At 46.0% G+C, this 19,983-nt stretch overlaps 1 protein-coding gene across 4 annotated transcripts in view; it reads right to left on the bottom strand.

Annotated features, from left to right (window-relative positions):
• Positions 1 to 19,983, bottom strand: part of AK7 (adenylate kinase 7) — a 57,457-nt gene that overhangs the window by 16,698 nt on the left and 20,776 nt on the right. For all 4 annotated transcript variants that reach the window (XM_021099677.1, XM_021099678.1, XM_021099676.1 and 1 more), the window contains exons 6-13: positions 17,141 to 17,221; positions 14,460 to 14,548; positions 12,676 to 12,766; positions 11,389 to 11,466; positions 9,735 to 9,884; positions 7,032 to 7,160; positions 4,602 to 4,734; positions 140 to 268 (exon numbers count right to left, since the gene is read on the bottom strand). In XM_021099677.1, the coding sequence (XP_020955336.1) occupies positions 140 to 268; positions 4,602 to 4,734; positions 7,032 to 7,160; positions 9,735 to 9,884; positions 11,389 to 11,466; positions 12,676 to 12,766; positions 14,460 to 14,548; positions 17,141 to 17,221 (880 nt within the window). The remainder of the gene's footprint in view (positions 1 to 139; positions 269 to 4,601; positions 4,735 to 7,031; positions 7,161 to 9,734; positions 9,885 to 11,388; positions 11,467 to 12,675; positions 12,767 to 14,459; positions 14,549 to 17,140; positions 17,222 to 19,983) is intronic.

The raw sequence follows: 19,983 nt of genomic DNA, 5'->3' as shown, positions 1-19,983 counted from the left end.
CAGGAAAGCAACTATTTTAGATATAGTCTCTCCAATTTTTTTTTTGTTTATTTTAACTGGGACTATTATTACTCTGAACAATGAAGGTGCAGCTTCTCTGAATGTAAACATTCAAAATAAAGGGAACTCCCAAACTTACGATTGAACAGTTCTTTGGCTTGATCATAAGTCTTTGGGAATCCATCCAAAATGTAACCTTGATTTCTGCAAGGCATGGATTTTAGCTTTTCTTTTATAAATCTAATTATGTATTGATCTTCCAGTTGGCCTAATAAAAAGAAAAAAAAAGTACTTACTGTGCAGTTATGTTTACATAGGGCTTACATCTGAAGTCATCTCAAAAAACTCCTTTTTTTTTTTTTTTTGCTTTTTAAAGCTGCAGCATATGGAAGTTCCCAGGCTAGGGATTGAATCAGAGCTGCAGTTGCTGGCCTACACCACAGTCACAGCAACACAGGATGAGCCACATCTTCAACCTACACCACAGCTCATGGCAACGCCAGATCCTTAACCCATGATCGAGGCCAGGGATCGAACCTGAGTCCTCATGGATACTAGTCAGGTTTGTTACCTGAGGCACAGTGGAAACTCCTCAGAAACTCTTGTGTGGTCAAAGTTTCTTTTTTTTTTGTCTTTTGTAGGGCTGCACCCGAGGCATCTGGAGGTTCCCAGGCTAGGGGTCAAATTGGAGCTATAGCCGCTGGCCTACGCCACAGCCATAGCCACAGCCACAGCAACGCCAGATCCAAGCTGCGTCTGTGACCTACACCACAGCTCATGGCAACGCTGGATCCTTAAGCCACTGAGCGAGGCCTGGGATCGAACCCCCAACCTCATAGTTCCTAGCCAGATTTGTTTCCGCTGCACCACGAAGGGAACTCCGTAATCAAAGTTATTATTGAAGGTCTCTTATTTTTCCACTAAGGTGAAAAACATGTTGTTTGGGGAGTTCCTGGCATGGCTCAGTGGTTAACGAACCTGACTGGTATCCATGCCGATGCGGGTTCAGTCCCTGGCCTAGCTCAGTGGGTTAAGGATCCAGCATTGTCGTGAGCTGTGGTTTAGGTCCCAGATGCGGCTCAGATCCCGTGTTGCTGTGGCTGTGGTGTAGGCCGGAACGGAAGCTACGGATCCAATATGACCCTAGCCTGGGAATTTCCACATGCTGAGGGGGCAGCCCTAAGAAGACAAAAGACTAAAAAAAAAAAAAAAAAAAAGTGGTTTTGTATTTTGAACATGATACATGAATTCTAAGGCTTATAAAGTAGGAAAACCCAGTGAGCTGGTCTGCAAGAAAAAACAGAAATGAATGCCAATGTTTGCACTTCCAGAATGTTCTTCTGTGATCACAACTTTGGAGAGAAGTTGAATGAGGACTGAGTGGAGAAATCCAGAGTGTTCTTATTTGCCAGCAGGGTTTCCTCAATTCTATTTTGATATTATGTTTCCTTCCTTTTTTTTTTTTTTTTTTTTTTTTTTTAAGGCCGCTCTCGCGGCATATGGAGGTTCCCGGCAGGGGTCCAGTTGGAGCTGTAGCTGCCAGCTTACACCACAGCCCCAGCAACTCGGGATCCAAGCCCTGTCTTCGACCTACACCATAGCTTGTGGCAACGCTGGATCCTTAACCCACTGAATGAGGCCAGGGATGGAACCTGCATCCTCATGGATCTAGTCAGATTGTTTCCACTAAGCCATGGAGGGAACTCTGATATGCTGCTATAACCTTAAGACACAATACAAAATGCTTCTGTTGTGAGAATTAAGCGAGATAATATTCATGCGTACTGCTGCCACATGATTTATTAATAGTAGGTGTTCAAAAAATATTTGAATAAAAATCGGGGCTTGACCTTGACCCTTAAAGGCACTGTTCTCTGCAGAAAGGAGCTTGTCACCTCTGATCCCAATCAGCATTTCAGACCGTGGCCCCACTGAACAGTTCCTTCTCCAGCCGTGAACGTGGGGCTCCTGCAGTGCGTGGGGAGGCTGAGGATGGAGGAGTCTGTTCTAAAACTGGCACAGTGATTCGAAGACAATATGAAGTTAACTCCTCCACAACATTCATCTACCATTCCACAGCCATCTCTCCTTTTTTTTTTTTTTTTGTCTGTCTTTTTGCCTTTTCTAGGGCCACTCCCGTGGCATATGGAGGTTCCCAGGCTAGGGGTCTAATCGGAGCTGTAGCCGCCGGCCTACACCACAGCCACAGCCATGCCAGATCCTTAACCCACTGAGCAAGGCCAGGGATTGAACCTGCAACCTCATGGTTCCTAGTCAGATTTGTTAACCACTGTGCCATGATGGGAACTCCTTGAACAGCTATCTTTTCTAAAACACGGCCCTGCCCTTATATGGCTTCATATATGCATTACAGTAATACAAGTTTGGGGAATTTGGAAAACTCATCTCCGAAGCTCTTTCTAGGGTAGCACTATACTTTATCAGTGGGTCTACAATATAAAATAGTTCGGGGCCTCTTTTTTTATCATGCAATCAATGCCCATAAAATGATCTAATTAAAACACCTCTCCTTTCTTCTAGCTTTCATTGTCACACAGATCCATTAGGCAGTGACTAATTCAGAAAATAATTGGGTCTTCCAGAAATTTCAATATTATGGCAGAGACAAAAAAAAATAATCAAAGGTGTTATTCAGCGTAATGAAATTCCTCGAGATGATTTGACATTACCTCCCAGGAAGATTCACAACGCTGCAAAGAAATAAAGCCACATTTTTAAAATGTCAAGGGATCCACTACTATCCAAAGATGAGTTTCATTCAAGCAGCCTGTTTTCAATTTTTGAAAGCTTCGCTGGGAAGGAAGGCCACACACTCAGCAAGTAAGCTTCGGTTCGTTCCAAGACATCCTTTGCTTTATTTCAGGAAGAGAGTGTTGCCAAAAAATATCTGCTACCAAGTTTTTTATTTTTTATGCATTTATTTTTTTGGTTCCACCTGTGGCATATGGACGTTCCTGGGCCAGGGATCGAACCTGCACCACGGCAGCAACCTGAGCTGCTGCAGTGACAATGCCGGATCCTTAACTCACTATGCCACAAGGGAACTCCCCCAAGGTTTTAAAAATAACCCTGCCCAGTGTGGGCACCATGAGGTTGATATACTCACATGTGTTTCCCACCCACCCACTCCCAACTTTTTAGTTTCAAGCTCACAGACAGTTTGAAAAACTAGCCCAATGATCACCTGGAATCCCACCAACTAGACTGAACAATTCGACAATGCTTTTGAAATACATAACGTAAGCACAAAGAATTGAGAGCTGGTGCTTAACCAAGTCCCTCGTTTGGTTGCAACGTCAGGGGCTGAGGAGAGTGGAATCATGGAGAGGGGACAATACAAAGGTGCCTCACTGCAGGAGGGTGGGACCTGTCCGGCTGGAATCACTAAAATCACATGATAACACACTGAGTCACGGGTAGGAGCAGGGGGCTAATCTCTGTCTCCTCCTGCTGTGGAATTTCTCTGTAGGTCTGTGCCGTGGGTCCAAAGGTCTGGTTTTGCTTAAACAAAGGTCGGTGTTCCAATTTCAGATAAAGATGAATAGGAAGGAGTTGTGGACGAATTTGAAGGAAAAGGTACTTTCCTAAGGTTAAAAGGGATGGACCGAACCATTCCAATCCGGCTGGAAGTGACAGGTGGGCAGGCCTTTGGACTGCGGGATATTGGCCTCCCTCCCGACGCCCCTCTGGACAAGAGCTGCTGACTCAGCTTGGCCTCGCTCGCATCTGCGGGAAGAACAGAGCCTCCTGCCAAGAACAGGCCCTTCTTTTTTCTTTCCTTCTCTCCCCTCCCCTTTTTTTAAGGGCTGCACGTGCAACCTATGGAAGTTCCCAGATTGCAGCTGCCGGCCTCCGTCACAGCCATGCCAACTCTAGATCTGAGCTGCATCTATGACCTACACTGCAGCTTGAGGCTATGCTGGATCCTTAACCCACTGAGTGAGGCCAGGGATTGAACCCGCATCCTCATGGATACTAGTTGGGTTTGTAACCTGCTGAGCCACAATGGGAACTCGCCTGTCATTTTCTTTTTCCTTCCTTCCTTCCTTCCTTCCTTCCTTCCTTCCTTCTTTCTTTCTTTCTTTCTTTCTTTCTTTCTTTCTTTCTTTCTTTCTTTCTTTCTTTCTTTCTTTCTTTCTTTCTCTGTCTCCTCCTGCTGTGGAATTTCTCTGTAGGTCTGTGCCATGGGTCCAAAGGTCTGGTTTTGCTTAAACAAAGGTCGGTGTTCCAATTTCAGATAAAGATGAATAGGAAGGAGTTGCTTTGCTTTTTAGGGCCACACCCACAGCAAGTGGAAGTTCCCAGGCTAGGGGTCAAATAGGAGCTGCAGTCGCAAGCCTATACCACAGCCACAGCATCGGGGGATCCAAGCCGCATCTGTGACCTACATCACAGCTCATGGCAACGCTGGATCCTTAACCTACTGAGCAAGGCCAGGGATCGAACCTTCGTCTTCATGGTTCCTAGTTGGGTTTGTTAACCACTGAGTCATGAAGGGAACTCCTGCCTATGTCATTTGTTATAACAAGGAGAAACCCCACTGTTCCAAGAGCAGCACAGCCGTGCGCCATGTGCGTTACCTGCGTTCTGTTCCATGCTTTCCTTGATGCCGTCTAAGAGCTCCTGAGCATCCTCCACGTTCTCCTCCTCCTCCTCCTCTTCCCCTTCTTCTTCTCCTCCTTCTCCTACCTCCTTAGGTGTGACGATCGCCTCCTACGCACCACAGGAATATTTAAATTGGGTGATGCCTTGCATTGACCGGCTGCTCATAAATCACCAGGTGAGCAATCCTGGACAAGGCTGGTACCTACACAGGGGAGGGGCTCAGGGATAAGTGTGCGAAGGTGGTCGGGCTGCGTGAATCTTCCAAGACGGAGGAGAGCCTGGCGGGTTTCCTTGCTCCATTTTGGGAGAATAAGCGATTTCTGTGCTAACACCAGAACTACCTAAGAATCAACACTTTTCTAGGTATCATGTTGGAAATTGCTTAAAGGACACATATTTTATAGAAATCAAAACTTTTAAGATAATCACGGATGGAAATGAACCTCAGAACCTGCCAGGTAACTGGGGGGAAGGCAGGGCACAGAAGCCTTTCAGGGCAGTGACACTGGCCCGTATGATGCTGCGATGGTGGACACAGGTCATTATACACTTGTCCAAACCCAGAGTGTACAGCACCAACAGCGAACCTTAAGGTCAGCCTTGGACTTCAGGTCACCATGATGTGTGAATACAAGTTCACTGATTGTAACAAACGCCCCACTCCGCCGGCCTACACCACAGCCACAGCAACTCGGGATCCGAGCCGCGTCTTCAACCTATAACACAGCTCACGGCACGGCAACGCCGGATTCTTAACCCACTGACAGAGGCCAGGGATTGAACCTGCAACCTCATGGTTCCTAGTCGGATTCGTTAACCACTGAGCCACAACGGGAACTCCTATTTTTTTAAGCTTTTGATTAACAGTCTGATAATACTCTAAGAAACATACAGAAAGAATTTAAAAAACCTGGGTATAGGAGTTCCGATGTGGCACAGTGGTAATGAGTCCAACTAGTATCCATGACGATGTGGGTTCGATGCTTGGCCTTGCTCAGTGGGTTAAGGATCTGGCATTGGTGAGAGTTGTGGTATAGATTGTAGACTCGGCTCAGATCTGGCGTTGCCATGGCTGTGATGTAGGCCGGAGCTATAGGTCCAATTTGACCCATAGCCTGGGAGTTTCCGTATGCTGCAGGTGCAGCCCTAAAAAACAAAAACAAAAAGCAAAAAACAAAAACAAAACACCTGCGTATATATTCAAAAAAACCCAAAAACACTAATTTGAAAAGATCCATGAACGACAATGTTCATAGAAGCACTATTTATAATAGACAAGATATGGAGTTCCTGTGGTGACTCAGTGGCTAATGAACGTGACTAGCATCCATGAGGACTTTGGTTCGATCCCCGCCCTTGCTTAGTCAGTTAAGGATCCGGATCAGGCGTTAGGTAGCAGACATGGTTTGGGTCCTGAGTTGCTGTGGCTGTGGTGTAGGCTGGCAACTGTAGCTCTGATTCGACCCCTAGCCTGGGAATCTCCATATACCACGGGTGGGGCTCTAAACAGACAAAAGATTTTTAAAAATAAAACAATATAGTGGCCAAGAAATGGAAGCAACCTACATGTCCATCAACGATGAAAGGATAAAGAAGCTGTGGTGTATTTGCATGTGAGTGTGTGTGTACTACTCAGCCATAAAAAAGAATGAAAGTTTGCCGTTTGCAATAACATAGATGGACTTGGAGGGCATTATGCCAAGTGCAATAAGTCAGACAGAGAAAGACAAACACAGTTTGATATCACTTATATGGGGAATCTAGAAAAATATAACAAATTCGTGGCTGTAACAAACAAGAAGCAGACTCACAGATACAGAGAACAAACCAGTGGTTACCAGTGGGGAGAGGGGAGGGAGGAGAGGTAGGGGGTTAAGAGGTACAAACTACCAGGTATAAAATAAGCTATAGGGATATACTGTACAACACAAGGAATATAGCCAGTACTTTATAATAAGTACAAATGGAGTGTAATCTTTAAAAAGTTTGAATCACTCTATTGTACACGTGTAAGTTATATAATAGTGCACATCAACTATACTTCAATTAAAAAAAGATTATCACAACATTGTGATTCAACTATACTTCAATAAAACTTTTAAAAAGTGAAAAAAAAACCTTAAAAATGTTCCAATCAATAGAGAGAATGCAAGATACGTTTTGAGCTGCAGTTGGAGACAGACTAGACTTTAAGGACAAGAAACTCGTGGAAATGCTTCTACCTCACTGAGGAAAGCCCTGCGGGACTCTGGGTTTTCTTAACTGGGGCCAACAACAATATCCAATTAAAATAGCAAATCTCTTTGTAGGATTCCAAGGAGAATTAGTGACTTCTTTATTAAAAGACTAAGAAAAAGCCTTTTTAAAATATAAAAATTCGTGATAAAGTGGTTAAAAGGGTTTACCAGTTTTGCTATGGCTTCCGAAACAACATCCTTCAGTTTAATGTGATGCAGTTTGTAGTATTTGGACAACGCCTCCGCAATGCTGGATTTTCCCACGGCAGGAGGACCGAGAATGCAAATTTTGATGGGCTAAAAGAGGAGAAGAAGCATCAGGCAGGGAGCTCTGAACCGTCCGTAGCGAGACCGTGTTCTCTATTTCGAGGGTGTGCCTTGAGCCTCTGGATCCTGCAGGCGGACTTTCACTCCTCTGTCAAGACTCCTGGCATTTGATGAGCATCTCACGTGCCCTGACCTGGGCAGGGGAGACCCGCCACTCAGCCAGAGGCACTTGAAAGTACTAGGAAACCAAGCACTTGAGCCTGACATGCTACCAGTGTCACGTTTATGGCGCGCCCCCCTGTAGAGACAGCGGAGAAGTAGGAGAATTTCTGGTCTACTGTAGAGGCTGCTTAGCTTATTGCCTCATGAGCACTGTTTCTGGACTAAGTCTTTAATTATACATTCCCTTTTATTTATTAATTTATTTTGGCCACACCCTCAGCATGGGGAAGTTCTTGGGCCAGGGTCTGAACTTGAGTCACAGCAGTAACCACAGCCACAGCAGTGACAACACCAGATCTTTCATCCACTGAGCCGCAGGGGAACTCCTATAGGCTCCCTTCAAAAAAAAAAAAAAAAAAAAAAAAAGCTCATTTATTCTAGTTTTTAAAAATACACCTTTTTTTTTTTAAGTAACATTTCTTCTGAAAAATGCTTGAATGTTAAAGAAGCTTGTCACATTCCTAACTGGTGAGCAAATATTTATTTCTAACAGAAATAAAAATATCAGTAACAAAATAGTCATCTCTTTCAAAATAGTCCAAACAGTTGTGAAATGAGGCCTGGTATTTTGCAAGGCAAATTTTGTAATTTTTGTAATTAAAAAAATTAAAAAAAAATCATGACACCGAAAAGAGTTTCCATGGCAGTGTCCACATGCTTAAAGGTGACATCATTTGGGGCATGGAATCGGTTATTGCCGATATTAGCACCATTTGTCAGGCAAGGCTGTGAGGGAATAAGCAGGGTCCCTGCAGCGGTGCTGGATAAAGCGTGGTGGACGTGAATGACCCCCTCGGCTTGGGGACAGGCTCTCTCGGGGGATGGCAGGCAGTAGTGGGGAGGGGGGTTGGGAGAGCACCTCTGGAGCTGAGTCTTAATGGACAGGGCAGGGCTGAGGGGGAGCTTTTACCAAGGCCTGGGTCCAGCTGTCCGGCACACCAGGTTCGCATGCCTTGTTTGCGTCCACACACCAAGAGTGGGTCTGTCTCCTGGGGTTGGCGCGCCTCATTCAGATACGACATCAGCACCACGGTTTATTCATTGATCATGAGAAGTATGGTTGCCCCTGAACGTGAGCACGTGGCTGGTACCTTCACCGCCTCAAGGCAGACATGTATAGAAAAGAGCTTGATGAGCTTCGATCAGAACAGGGAGGGTTAGATGAATGGATGGTTGAGTGGTATCAGGTCAAGGGGACCCGAGGTGTCTGACTTTGCACAGGGCTGACTGGCCTTTGCTAAAGGAACTGGAACCGGGCAGTTCCCCGATGGCTCAGCCAGTTAAGGATCTGGCGCTATCACTGCCGTGGCTCAGGGCACTGCTGGGGTGAGGATTCATTCCCTGGCCTGGGGAACTTCCGCTTGCCATCGGCACAGCCAAAAAGAAATAAAAAATAAAATGACCAGCGAATCCCCGGCCAATAAGAAAAGATCAAAGTAATAATGAGACTTCTCTACGTCCTATCCACCCTCCCCCAGCTATTCATCCAGAGCTGAGACAGGCAGGCCAGCAAGGGACCTGACAGTTTCCCTGACCGAGACAACTCTGTGACAGTCAGTCTGGAACTTACGAGCACATTCAATCTGTGTGAAGCACAATAATCACCCACGTCAACTTTAAAATTGTTACTATTCAATGGGCAATATATTCTACAGAATATAGAACTGTTGGAGTTCCTGTGATGGCTCAGCAGTTAATGAACCCGACTAGCATCCATGAGGACTCGGGTTCGATCCTCGGCCTCCCTCAGTGGCTTAAGGATCTGGTGTTGCTGTGAGCTGTGGTGTAGGTCACAGACAAGGTTCGGATCCCATGTTGCTGTAGCTGTGGTGTAGGCTGGCAGCTGCAGCTCCAAGTGGACCCCTAGCCTGGGAACCTCCATATGCCATGGGTGCGGCCCTTCAAAGACAAAAAAAAAAAAAAAGAGATAAAAAGTATATTCCATCGAATATAGAAGTACATTGTTGGAGTTCCCATCATGGCTCAGCAGTTAGGAACCTGGCCAGTATCCATGAGACTGAGGGTTCGATCCCTGGCCTCAATCGGTGGGTTAAGGATCCGGTGTTGCTGTGACCTGTGATGTAGGTCGCAGATGAGGTTTGGATCCCACATTGCAGGGGCGGTGGTGTAGGCTGGCAGCTGTAGCTCTGATTGGACCCCTAGCCTGGGAACTTCCACATGCCTTGGGTGTGGCCTTAAAAAAGACAAAAAAAAAAAAAAAAAAAAAAAGACACTGTTAAACCTGGCCAAATTTGAGAAAGAAGTTGAATTTAGAAATTTGGACATTTGGCAAAGAGAGTGCTTACAATTGGTATAATTATACACCCAGTTTCACTGACTTTGCTTAAATCAGAAGTTCCATGAGGACGTGGTTATACTTACCAACAATCGCCTGCTTTGCTTGTACTCTTTGAGGATACTGTTGATATTTTCCACAAAGCCTGCTTGCGCGGACCAGCGAATGTTGAAATTCTCCTTCACAAAGAGTGCTTCCATTCTCAAATTGAGCAGTAAGTGGTCGATATTCTCTTGCTAAGAGGTAAAGGAACATTAGAGACTTTCCCCCCATTGGACAGTTATAACAAACCCAAATCCCTGAAGTTATTAAAGAAAAAAATGTGTGCACATTCACCGAACATGAACGTCAAGGTTTTGCCAGAGCACTTGCTGGGAGGCCAGGTGACCCCAAACCGCCTACACCTGTTCTCTCGTGACGGGCGGCACCCCAGTTCCTACAGTTATGCAAACAGCTCAAAGACGAGGGAGACAGGGGAAGCCCAAGTGAAGGCCTCTTTTTTTTTTTTTTAACAAATTTTAATTCTACCTAATTTTTAGGAGTGCAATCACATGGTTCAAACTCCAAAAGAGCACAAAAATCTAGGGGAAACATATACACACTACCATACATGAAATAAAAAAAAGGAGTTCCCACTGTGGCTCAACAGGTTAAGAACATGGCATGGTCTCCATGAGGACTGGGGTTAAGGATTGTCAAAAGCTAAGGGTAGGTCGCAGGTGCGGCTTGGATCTGGCATTGCCATGGCTGTGGCACAGGCAGGCAGCACCACTCCGAATCAGCCCCTAGCCTGGGTACTTCCATGTGTTTCAGGTGTGGCTGTGAAAAGAAAAAAAAAAAAAAAATAGCAAACCAACAAGGACCTACTGGAGAGTGCAGGGAACTGTACTCAATATTTTGCAATAATCTCTAAGGGGAAAATCTGAAAAGAAATAGATATATATGTCTGTATAACTGAATCACTTTGCTGTGCACCTGAAACAAACACAATATTGTAAACCAATTGTTCTTCAATTAAAAAAAAAAAAAAAGTGCAGGGGAAGTGCTCTCTGTGACCACCCCTACCCCCAGTTCTGCTTTTAGAGGCAACCAATATAAGTCTTCGGAAACAGGCCCAAATGTGCTGTTTTGCTACAATTTATTCCTAAAAAGATTATGATGTACTGAATATCTAAAACTGTGCTTCTGTTGTTGTGATGGAAACTGTACAGCCTCCTGCTTGAATTTTAGAAAGAGGCCAGAGGGAGTGGCTCAGTGGAAACGAATCTGACAGCATCCGTGAGGCCATCAGTCCTTGGGTGGGTTAAGGATCCCCAGTGGCTGTGGCTGTGGCGTAGGCTGGCAGTTACAGCTCCGATTGGACCCCTAGCCTGAGAACCTCCATGGCCGCAGGTGCGGGCCTAAAAAGACAAAAAACTAAAAATAAAATTAAATTTAGGAAAAGAAAGTGGCCAAAGAGAATGGCACCCAGTGTTGGTATTGCCTGTTACACATTAGACAGCTTTCAAATACCATTTCTGACCATAACTCTGAGAGTTTTCAGAAAAAAAAAGAAAGAAAACAAAACCAAGCAAACACGCCCATAGAAGTGAAGAGCCAGGTGCTAAATGATATCCATTCTATCGGGTTGTGCAGGAGGAGCCAGAAGGAACTTGGAAGCCAGGTCTTCTGCCTCCAAGTTCCTCAAGAACCAACAGCGTTAGGAAAAGAGGAGAAAAACAGAATCGCTTGTATACTCACTGTTAAGTCCTTGGTTAGGAAAGCATTTTCTTTGGGTACTTTCTGGATTTTCCCAGGGCCAGTACTTCTACTGATGCACTGTCAGAGGAACACAGAAAAGCTATTTGGTTTACCCGAATGATTTTAATATACATTTTCTCAGATACCCAACCACCTTGCCCTACCCCCACCCCCAGCCCCACAATTTGCAAAGCAAAGGGGGCATGCACGAGGGTGTTCCCTCGTTTATTTGTTCTAAGTATTTAGCGGTCCCCACTGCTTCCCACTGCTTGGCGGGCCTGGAGACACAGAGGAGTCAAGCCCCATCCCTCCTCCAGGAGCTCCCAGCCTGAAAAGGGAGTCAGACGGGAACGCAGGTGACTGTGCCTAACATTTGATGCTGGGAGTGCAGGAAAGGGGCGACTTGACTGGCCTGCACGGGAGGTGGGATGGAGACAGAGAGGGCACAGGGGAAGATCGCGGAGCTGGATCTTAAAGAAGAGGAGGGGGGTGGCCTTCCCTGGTGGCTCAGTGGGGAGCCGCCTGGTCACTGCTGTGGTGCAGGTTCTAGTCCTGGCCTGGGAACACCTGTATGCCGCAGGTGCAGCCAAAAAAGTTTTTTTTTTTTTTAATTTATTCTTACTTTTTTAATGTCTTTATGTATTATTTATATATTTATTTATACATTTATTTTTGGCTATGCCCTAGGCATGTGGAAGTTCCCAGGCCAGGGATTGAACCTGAGCCAAAAGCAGTGACCCCAGCCACTACAGTGACAATATCAGATCCTTAACCCGCTGCACCACAAGGGAACTCCAGAAAAAATTTTTTAATAAAAAAGATGAGTAGGTGAGTGGCCAGGAGAAAGGCAGAGAAGGCCACATGGGCTGGGCTAGCTGGGCCCCAGGGTGACAGGTGGCTTTAGCCAGGGCAGCCTGGATTGGAGAGAGGGCCCTCAGAGACCCAGAGCGCCTGGGAGCCATCAGTAAGTTGGGTGGACCTGACAGGGACAGTAGTTTGGGGCACAGATCACACACAGGGTTCAGTATCCTGGTGTGTGGTCTGTGTGTGTCCGAGTCCTCTGGTGGCCTTTGCTGCTCCCCTCCCAGCATATACTGGAGCAAGACCGTTGTAGGGGCTGGAATTTCCCAGCACGCACATGGCAGGTGCAGGCTATGAGCTTGGTTTTAAAGATATTCTATTTCAGGAGTCCCCAGACTTGCTATATTCCTGATTCCATAGGCATCCTCTAGGGAGGGGTGAAAGGCTTTAAGAGATGCCACCTGGTCTAAGATTTCATGGCTATACCTTGACAAAGTCCTCCAGGGTATGAACAGAATCGTCCACAGCAACCAGGTAATGCAGCTTCGGCACATGGTCGATTATGTTCTGTATCACGCTGCAGACCCGAGGGCGTAAACAAAGGAGAGGCGGTCAAGGGGAATTCTCGGACTGCCACCCCCAAGGGCCGGGCACGAGCTTTGGTGATGTACACTTATCCAGCTCCACTTTCCACAGGGTCTGGGAAGGGGAGACGATCCCCGCTCTACAGAGGAGGAAGCTAAGTGACATTTCTTGGGCGGAAGAGCTGCTGGGAAGGTCACAGGGCCAGGATCGGAAGCCAGGTCCATCTGGCTCCAGATTCGCCCAGAGTCCAAGATTGGCTGAGCCTCCCCAGGACCTGCATTGCTGAAGTCAGTGCAGCCAGCAGCTCATTTCAGTCTCACGACAATGCTTTGGAGAGGGTGTTTCACAAAGCGAGGCACAGATTCACAGAAGCCGTGGCTCCTTAAGTCACATAGATGGAGCCACTTAGATGTCCTACCCTGGATTAATAAGGGCTCCGAGTGCTTAACTCCATCAGACCTGGGCCGTGGGCTTTCCAGGTGTTCGCCGTTGAATTCTCACAACGGTCCTATCAGGTAGTGCAAGTACCAACCCCATCTTTTAAATTATTTAATTAAATATTTATTTATTTGGGGCTGCAACCTCGGCATAGGAAGTTCCCAGGCTAGGGGTCGAATCAGAGCTGTAGCCATCATCCTACACAGCCACAGCAATGCCAGCTCCTTAACCCACTGAGAGAGGCCAAGGATCGAACCTGCGTCCCAGCGCTCCCAAGATGCCGTCAATCCCTTGGCACCACAGTGAGAACTCCTCATCCCCATCTTATAAATGAGGAAATCAGACCCAGAGTGGTTAAGCAACTTTTACAAATTCACACAGCCAGTGAGAGACAGAGAAGGGACTTGAGTACAGACAAAAAAAACGGCAGAGGAGGTCCCGCTGTGGTGCAATGGGACGGCTGGCCTCTCTGCAGTGCCAGGATGAAGGTTCGATCCTCTCCTGGCACAGTGGGTTAAAGGATCCCGTGTTACCATAGCTGCAGTGTAGGTGGCAGCTGTGGCCTGGATCTGATCCCTTGCCTGGGAACCCCAATTGCACAGGGCAGCCAAAAAAGAAAAAAAAAAACAAAACTGAGAAACAATAGTGAACAGAAGATTATCACAGGATGTGGATTCTACCTCCATTGTAGATTTCTGTTCCGTCAAATGAAAACAAACGCACCTGTCTAAATATCATTTCCCCTTCGCTTTATATTTCTCAAACACTTCCTCTTTTAGCTTCTGTCTTTGTTGGATATTTGACAGTCTTCAAGAAATTTGCAGGAAAAAAATTGTTACTAAAAGGGCCCCTGAGTTCTTCTGTAATGGGAATAACTTAATAATTAACAATTTAATTAAGGTAATAATGTAAGATTCTCAGAGTTCCCGTCGTGGCGCAGTGGAAACGAATCCGACTAGGAACCATGAGGTTGCGGGATTGATCCCTGGACTTGCTCAGTGGGTTGGGGATCTGATGTTGCCGTGAGCTGTGGTGTAGGTCACAGATGTGGCTTGGAACCCGCATTGCTGTGACTGTGGTGTAGGCCGGCAGCTACAGCTCCGATTCGACCCCTTGCCTGGGAACCTCCAAACTTCCACAATAATACACGAGAAGGTTTTAGCACTTGGTCACGTTCGTCAATAAATTAGCACAAACACATTAGTCAGTCAATTCTAGGGAAGTCGTATCTCCAGGAGAATACGTACCCTGCTAGATCAAGAACATGAATTGCTGGAATTATATTTGTTCCGTCTCCAAACACGGGTAATGCGGGGACCTCACCCAGCCAAGCCAGCTAGAAGAAAGAAGGCACAAGCTTATCTCCCCAGTTATGTGTCCGGGACTGTTACAGCCCACAGAGCCACAGTCAGAGGCGTCCGCCAGATCGGCCTGATGATGTAATCACCTCAAGATGTTTTGTAAATTATTCCATGAGATTTTTTTTTTTTTGGTCTTTTTTTGCTATTTCGTGGGCCGCTCCCGTGGCATATGGAGGTTCCCAGGCTAGGGGTTGAATCGGAGCTGCAGCCACCAGCCTACACCAGAGCCACAGCAACGCGGGATCCGAGCCGCATCTGTGACCTACACCACAGCTCACGGCAACGCCAGATCGTTAACCCACTGAGCAAGGGCAGGGACCGAACCCAACCTCATGGTTCCTAGTCGGATTCGTGAACCACTGCGCCACGACGGGGAACTCCTTGCCATGAGATTTAATTGCTGATTAAATCCTTTAAGAGAAATAAAGTGCAACCTCAGGGCTGAAATACTTTTCAAAGATCTGTAATCTCATCAGCCATCTTTAGCCGTCACCTGCATATTATCTACATAGAAAGAAAATACTTTAATATGCGTAATGTCCTTAATTCTTATAAAAAGAAAATTAAAAATTTTTTTCTTTTTAGGAGAAGTTTTAAGAAAAAAAGCTTTTTTTTTTTTCTTTTTCTACCACCTGTGGCATATGGAAATTCCCAGGCTAGGGGTTGAATCTGAGCTGCAACTGCTGGCCTACACCACAGCCGCAGCAACGCCAGATCCAAGCGGGCACCTGCGACCTACACCACAGCTCACGGCAATGCCAGATTCCTGACTCCCTGAGCAGGTCCAGGGATTAAACCCATGTCTACAAAGATAATAGTCCAGTTCCCTACTGCTGAGCAACAAGGGGAACTCTGAGTATTAAAATTTAAAATTACCCCAGAACTCCCATCGTGGCTCAGTAGTTAACAAACCCGACTAACATCCATGAAGACTTGGGTGCGTTCCCTGTCCTCGCTCAGTGGGTTAAGGATCTGGCGTTGCCGTGAGCTGTGCTGTAGGTCACAGATGTGGCTGGGATCTGGTGTGGCTGTGAGTGTGGTGTAGGCCGGTGGCTCCAGCTCCGATTAGACCCCTAGCCTGGGAACCTCCATATGCTGCGGGTGCAGCCCTAAAAAGACCAAGAACAACAACAAAAACTTAAGACGAATTAGGCCACTTCTTTTCTTTCCTTTTCTTTTCTTTTTTTTTTTCTCTTTGCCTTTTCTAGGGCCGCTCCCATGGCATATGGAGGTTCCCAGGCTAGGGGTCTAATCGGAGCTGTAGCCGCCGGCCTACGCACAGCCCCAGCAACTCGGGATCCGAGCTGCATCTGCAACCCACACCACAGCTCACCGCAACACCGGATCCCTAACCCAATGAGCAAGGCCAGGGACGGAACCGCAACCTCATGGTTCCTAGTTGGATTTGCTAACCACTGAGCCACGACGGGAACGCCCGAATTAGGCCACTTCTATGCTCAAAACAGTCTAATGGTCTCCCAACCCCCTCAGAATATAAGCCCAAATTCTCACCCTGGCCTAGGAGGCAGGGCCCCACCTGGCTCCTCCATCACCTCCTTGGCATCCCCCACCATCCTCAGTACTTTAGCCACACTGGTCTTCTTGCTGCTGCCTCAGTTCTTTGCAGCCCGTGCCCACTGCCTTCCCCCCCAGAAGCAGCTTACCCAGCCTTCCACTTTCTGCTCAAATGTCACATCGTCAGAAAGGCCTTCCTCAACCATTTTTAAAGACTTGACCTCCCAACCCTCCCCGGGGACTCACTTCCTACTTTGCTCTGCTCTGTTGTGTTTTGGCTTATATTTCAGTGTTGGAAGTGGCTACTTGTTTATTACCCATCACTCTTCTTCTCCACCCACTAGAAGGAAAGTTTCACAAGGGCAGGGACTTCATTATGTTGTGTTCCCAGAATCTACAATGGTATCTGTCGCACAGAGGTCTCACTCAATGATTATCTCATGAATGAAGAGAGATCTGGAAGTTCCCTCTTGGTGCAGCAGGTTAAGGATCCAGTGCTGTCACTGCTGTGGCTCTGGTCACTGCTGTGGTGTGGGTTCCATCCCTGGCCCAGGAACTTTTGCAGGCCAAGGGCATGGCTGATAAAAAGAGAGGTCTGGGAGTTCCCGTCATGGCTCAGTGGTTAGCGAATCCGACTAGGAACCATGAGGTTGCGGGTTCGATTCCTGGCCTCACTCAGTGGGTTAAGGATCTGTCATGGCTGTGAGCTGAGGTGTAGGTTGCAGACGTGACTCAGATCCCGCGTTGCTGTGGCTCTGGCGTAGGCTGGAGGCTACAGCTCTGATTAGACCCCTAGCCTGGAACCTCCATATGCCGTGGGAGCGGCCCAAGAAATGGCAAAAAAAGACAAAAAAAAAAAAAAAAAAAAAAAAGAGAGATCTATCTTTTATTATTCTGAGAGGAGGCAAGAAAAATAGGTCGTTATGCTTGACATCCATATTTTCCTTAACTTTCTGCTATTACAGGGGCCTCACCAGTATATAAACTTTGAATTGTATAACCTTACTGTAAAACTCTTAAAATAAACCCTTACAGTCACGAAAAAGTCCTACCTTAAAAAAAGCATGTAAGATGCCTCCTTCCATTCCATACTGAAGTCCAGCAGCAACTACGTAAGTGGCAAATTTTTTGACCTATTAGATAAAATACAAGAAAATGCTAAATATATTTTCTAACATTTTATTTTATTTTGGGGGATGCACCTGTGGCGTGCGGAAGTTCCCAGGCCAGTCCAAAATGTGTTGTTATTATGTATCGTATTGAATCAGATATTTAGTGATTATTTTAAATGAGCACTTTAGTAAGTCTCATCACCTTTTTTGAGCTCCTAATGTATTGTTTAGGACAGAAAGACTATCTCCTGGAGTTCCTGCTGTGGCTCAGTGTAAACGAATCCAACTAGTATCCATGAGGATGCGGCTTCGATTCCTGGCCTCGCTCAGTGGATCGGGGATCTGGCATTGCTGTGGGCTGTGGTGTAGGTTGCAGATGCAGCTCCGATCCCGAGTTGCTGCAGCTGTGGCATAAGCTAGGGGTTGAACTAGCCTGGGAACGTCCATATGCTTTGGGTATGGCCCTACAAAAACAAACAAAAAAACCAAAAAAAAAAAAAAAATTGTCATTGAGATGGCCAAGTTAACCAGATCAATTTTATCTTATTAATTGCTTAGAAAAAAGTGATTGAAAAAGCTTGAGATAGGAGTTCCCTTGTGGCACCGCAGGTTAAGGATCTGGCATTGTTGCTGTAGTGGCTCAGGTCACTGCTTTGGTGTGGGTTCGATCCTGGCTTGGAAACTTCCATATGCCACTGGCATGGCCAAAAAAAAAGAAGAAGATTTAAAATGTTGGTTGTGTCATTTAAAGCATGGGACATAGTTAATGTGTTTATAATAAAAAGATGTTAGGAAAATACACATCATTGACACAACATTGTAAATCAACTATAATAAAATAAAAAAGATGATATCAATTCTCCATTTTAGACTATCATTCACATCAATTGTTTTTGTGTGTGCGATCATGCCTTCTCAACCACTGAATTGGACATAAATGATCAATAAATCATGAATTTCACATTTGGGGCAATGTTCAAAGTTTAACAAAATAATACAGTTATCAAATAAAAACATAAAAATTAAGAAAAAATAATATATGATAGGATTTGGAATTGCAAGAAATTTAGATTGTCTGGTCCAGCCGTTTATTTCACTTATCTACCTCCAAATGCTAAATAACTTGGCTAAGGTCATAAGTTAATGGGTGGAAAAGAGACTAGAATTCCTAATCCCACGTTTTTTCCTTCAAATATTTTATACTCACAGTATTTGCATTGCCAAAGTAAAAAAATTTGTGGGTTGGACAGAATTGGGGGCAAGATTCCTCCTGTAATATCCCCTGAGACCACTAGGTGTCGTCCTAGAACTAGGATTACATATCACCACAGCTTTGGGGGCCAGGCAGTGGATAGAAGGAACCTAGAGACAAGGTTTGGGGTTCAGTATAAGCCCTACATGAGTTAAATGAGGATGATAAGAGCGCTTAATTCACAGAATTGCGCGGATTATATATAAGATTTATGAGGATTACATGAAGTTGTGTAAGTAAAACATCTGGCACAGTGCCTGGCACATGGTAAGCAAGCCCTCAATAATTTTCATCTGTTACTACATTCCTGTCATCTATTTTAACCAAAGACAAGAGAAATAAAGCGATTTTATTTTATTTTTATTTATTTATTTATTTTTTGCCTTTTCTAGGGCTGCACCCGCACCATATGGAGGTTCCCAGGCCAGGGGTCCAATCGGAGCTGTAGCCGCTGATAGTCTATGCTACAGTCGCAGCAACGCAGGATCCAAGCCATGTTTGCAACCTACCCCACAGCTCAGGCAACGCCGGATCCTTAACTCACTGAGTGAGGCCAGGGATAGAACCTGCAACTTCATGGTTCCTAGTCGGATTCATTAACCACTAAGCCACGATGGGAACTCTGCAATTTTATAATATTGGGTATCAAAATGATAAATTTTGCTGCAACAGAAGACTAATAAACTATTGTTTTTGTTAACGCGAACCACTCAGTCTTAGGTGGGAAATGAAACAGGCCTAAAAGGACACAAAAATCAGCATCACCTAGCCTGCAGGCTCCTTCTTATCCAACAGCCTGTGTAACAGACTGCGTTCTCCAGAACAAAGACACCCCAAGGCCGCAGATTACATGGCTCAACAAAATGACCCCTGTTTATAAAAAACCTAGCATTCCCCTGCGTGGGGAGCCTGAGTCTCGCTTGCTCGGAGCTCCTGACCGCTCTGTTGGTCAATAAACCCTGCTTTCAATCTCACTACTCCAGCCTCCGGCTCCTTCTTCCCCGCCCCTTCTAACCCTCAGCCTCAGGTGTGTCTTACTAATCGGTGACACGGATGTGTCCACATCCACTCTACTGAAGGATGGACATGTGGGTCAGGAGGAAAAAACCCACAGGCTTTGGTTTGCTATGGATCTACGTTTGAATTAGCTCCATCATCTGACACCTCTTTCCCACAGCATCCGCATCTGTGAAATGGGACTAACTGTGTGCGTACATGAGACTGTTGTTGTAGGAGAAGATCAGACAGGGCCAAGAAGTGCTCGGTAAACCCTACCTGTGCGACCTTCCGCAAGCTACTGGGCCTCTGGAAGCCACTATCTCTTTATTTATATGACGTGGTTAACACACCCTTTTCAGAGTTGTACAAACAAATGACAATTTAGAGTCTAGACGCAGGGAAAAGGCAGCTCCCTTTTCCGGATTCCCACTCTAAGCTACTTGCCTCTTCTGGACCAAGGGACGCTTTGGACCTGCGGACTCCTTCGGGGACCCCACCCAAGGCTTTCTTCTGAGGGCGGCTGGGCCAGAAC

This window comes from Sus scrofa, chromosome 7 (assembly GCF_000003025.6).
Source record: "Sus scrofa isolate TJ Tabasco breed Duroc chromosome 7, Sscrofa11.1, whole genome shotgun sequence".
NCBI lineage: Eukaryota > Metazoa > Chordata > Mammalia > Artiodactyla > Suidae > Sus > Sus scrofa.
Note: the sequence above shows the minus strand (reverse complement) of the source record. Positions and strands in the feature narration are given on the sequence as shown.